At 37.6% G+C, this 1525-nt stretch overlaps 1 protein-coding gene across 1 annotated transcript; it reads right to left on the reverse strand.

Moving 5' to 3' along the window:
- Positions 1-537: 537 nt before the first annotated feature.
- On the reverse strand, positions 538-1515 carry LOC104705373 (uncharacterized). The gene has a single exon (XM_010421361.3). It carries the CDS (start codon positions 1245-1247, stop codon positions 771-773), a length of 477 nt encoding a protein of 158 aa, XP_010419663.1. The 5' UTR covers positions 1248-1515; the 3' UTR covers positions 538-770.
- Positions 1516-1525: the final 10 nt, after the last annotated feature.

The raw sequence follows: 1525 nt of genomic DNA on the forward strand, positions 1-1525 counted from the left end.
TAGAAAGCTAAAATGTTACTATAAGCTAGTTTCATTATGATACCGACACAATCTATCTGTCTCCTTGTCCTGACCTGTTGCAATCTTTAATGCTTTAAAAGTTTCACCCTATCTGTTGGAAACTTGGAATTCAACTTCTGCAATATTTTGATACGTTGTCAAACAAACGCATATCTATCTTTTAGAATCTTTCACTTGATTCACGTTTCAACTCCGTTCCAACAACACTCTTTGTTTAATTGAACCCTCAGCTCAAGAATCTATCTCCTCACTCACCATATTCTGCTATAGTTCTTTGATGAATCAAGAAGCTCTGAGCATCCCTTGTTCCAGCTAAATATAATGTGGTAAGTAATGAGTGCTAATACCAAATCCAAAATTAAATGATGGTATATAATATGCAATCGATTAATTAGATCCACCCACATTATATTATAGGGTTTGTCGATAAGAGTGTGCGTACTGTATTTGTAGAACAATTCTACAAAGCACAAAGTAAAATTTTATTTACAAACAAAAAAAAAGATAAGAGAAATATACAGAAAATGATTCTTTTTATTTGCACACATCAATTTTACATACATGTATATCAAATCAATATGGCGAATGAGAGATCGAGAGAGAGAGCATTTACATATACATGACGTCATGTTCGTACGTCATTTCACCGGCGAACAGTTACATTCCACCGTCACACACACATATTAAAAAAAAAAAAAAAAAACGAAAAATATATTTGTTTAGAATTTTTTTTTGAATTAACAGAACCGTCAAAACGAGATCAAATCAACCGTGGCGGATCTCGTCTTAGTCACCGGAGACTGAGGCAACCTCGCCGTGAAATTCGGAAAAGAACCGTCGTCATCAGAAGCTCTCACATCGTCCTCGAAATTGAGCGCGTAACTCAACGGATCATAACTAAAATCTCCAGGATAACTCTGGCTATGATGTCTCTGATGATGATGATGATGACAATTATAACCACAATGGTTGTTACGGCACGTAACCTTGATACGTGACTTCACGCGGCGGCACCGATCTCTTAGCTCTAGCTCCTGCGCGGTGGATTTGAGCCATTCGTAAGGAGATCTTGGAGTTCTTGGTCCTCCTCCTCCTCCGATCATCATCGCCTCTGGCTCAACCACAGCGTTTGCTCCTAAACAACAGATGGGAGATCTCATCCTGTGGTTAGTTCCTCTCGTCATCGTTGATCTTGCGGTCGAGGGAGAGCTGCATTCGTTGTACATTCTTCTTGATCTTGAAGAGAATATTTTCTTGAGGAGAAATTGTAAAGAAGAACAGAGGAAAATAAAATGGTTTCTTGAATTAGAAAAAAAAAAAAAAGAAAAGTGAGAGAAAGAGAATGAGTCTGAGAGGGAATAAATAGGAAAGAAAAAAGAAAGGAAGATAACAAAAATCCGTGGTTGATGCGTGGGCTTTGGGCCCGATCCGCGTGTTCTATGCCGTTTGTTTTGTACTTTTAAAAGAAATTTCCACAGGATAACTAAAAATTGCAACTTGTATA

This window comes from Camelina sativa, chromosome 8 (genome assembly GCF_030686135.1).
Source record: "Camelina sativa cultivar CO46 ecotype springtype chromosome 8, ASM3068613v1".
Taxonomy (NCBI): Eukaryota; Viridiplantae; Streptophyta; class Magnoliopsida; order Brassicales; family Brassicaceae; genus Camelina; species Camelina sativa.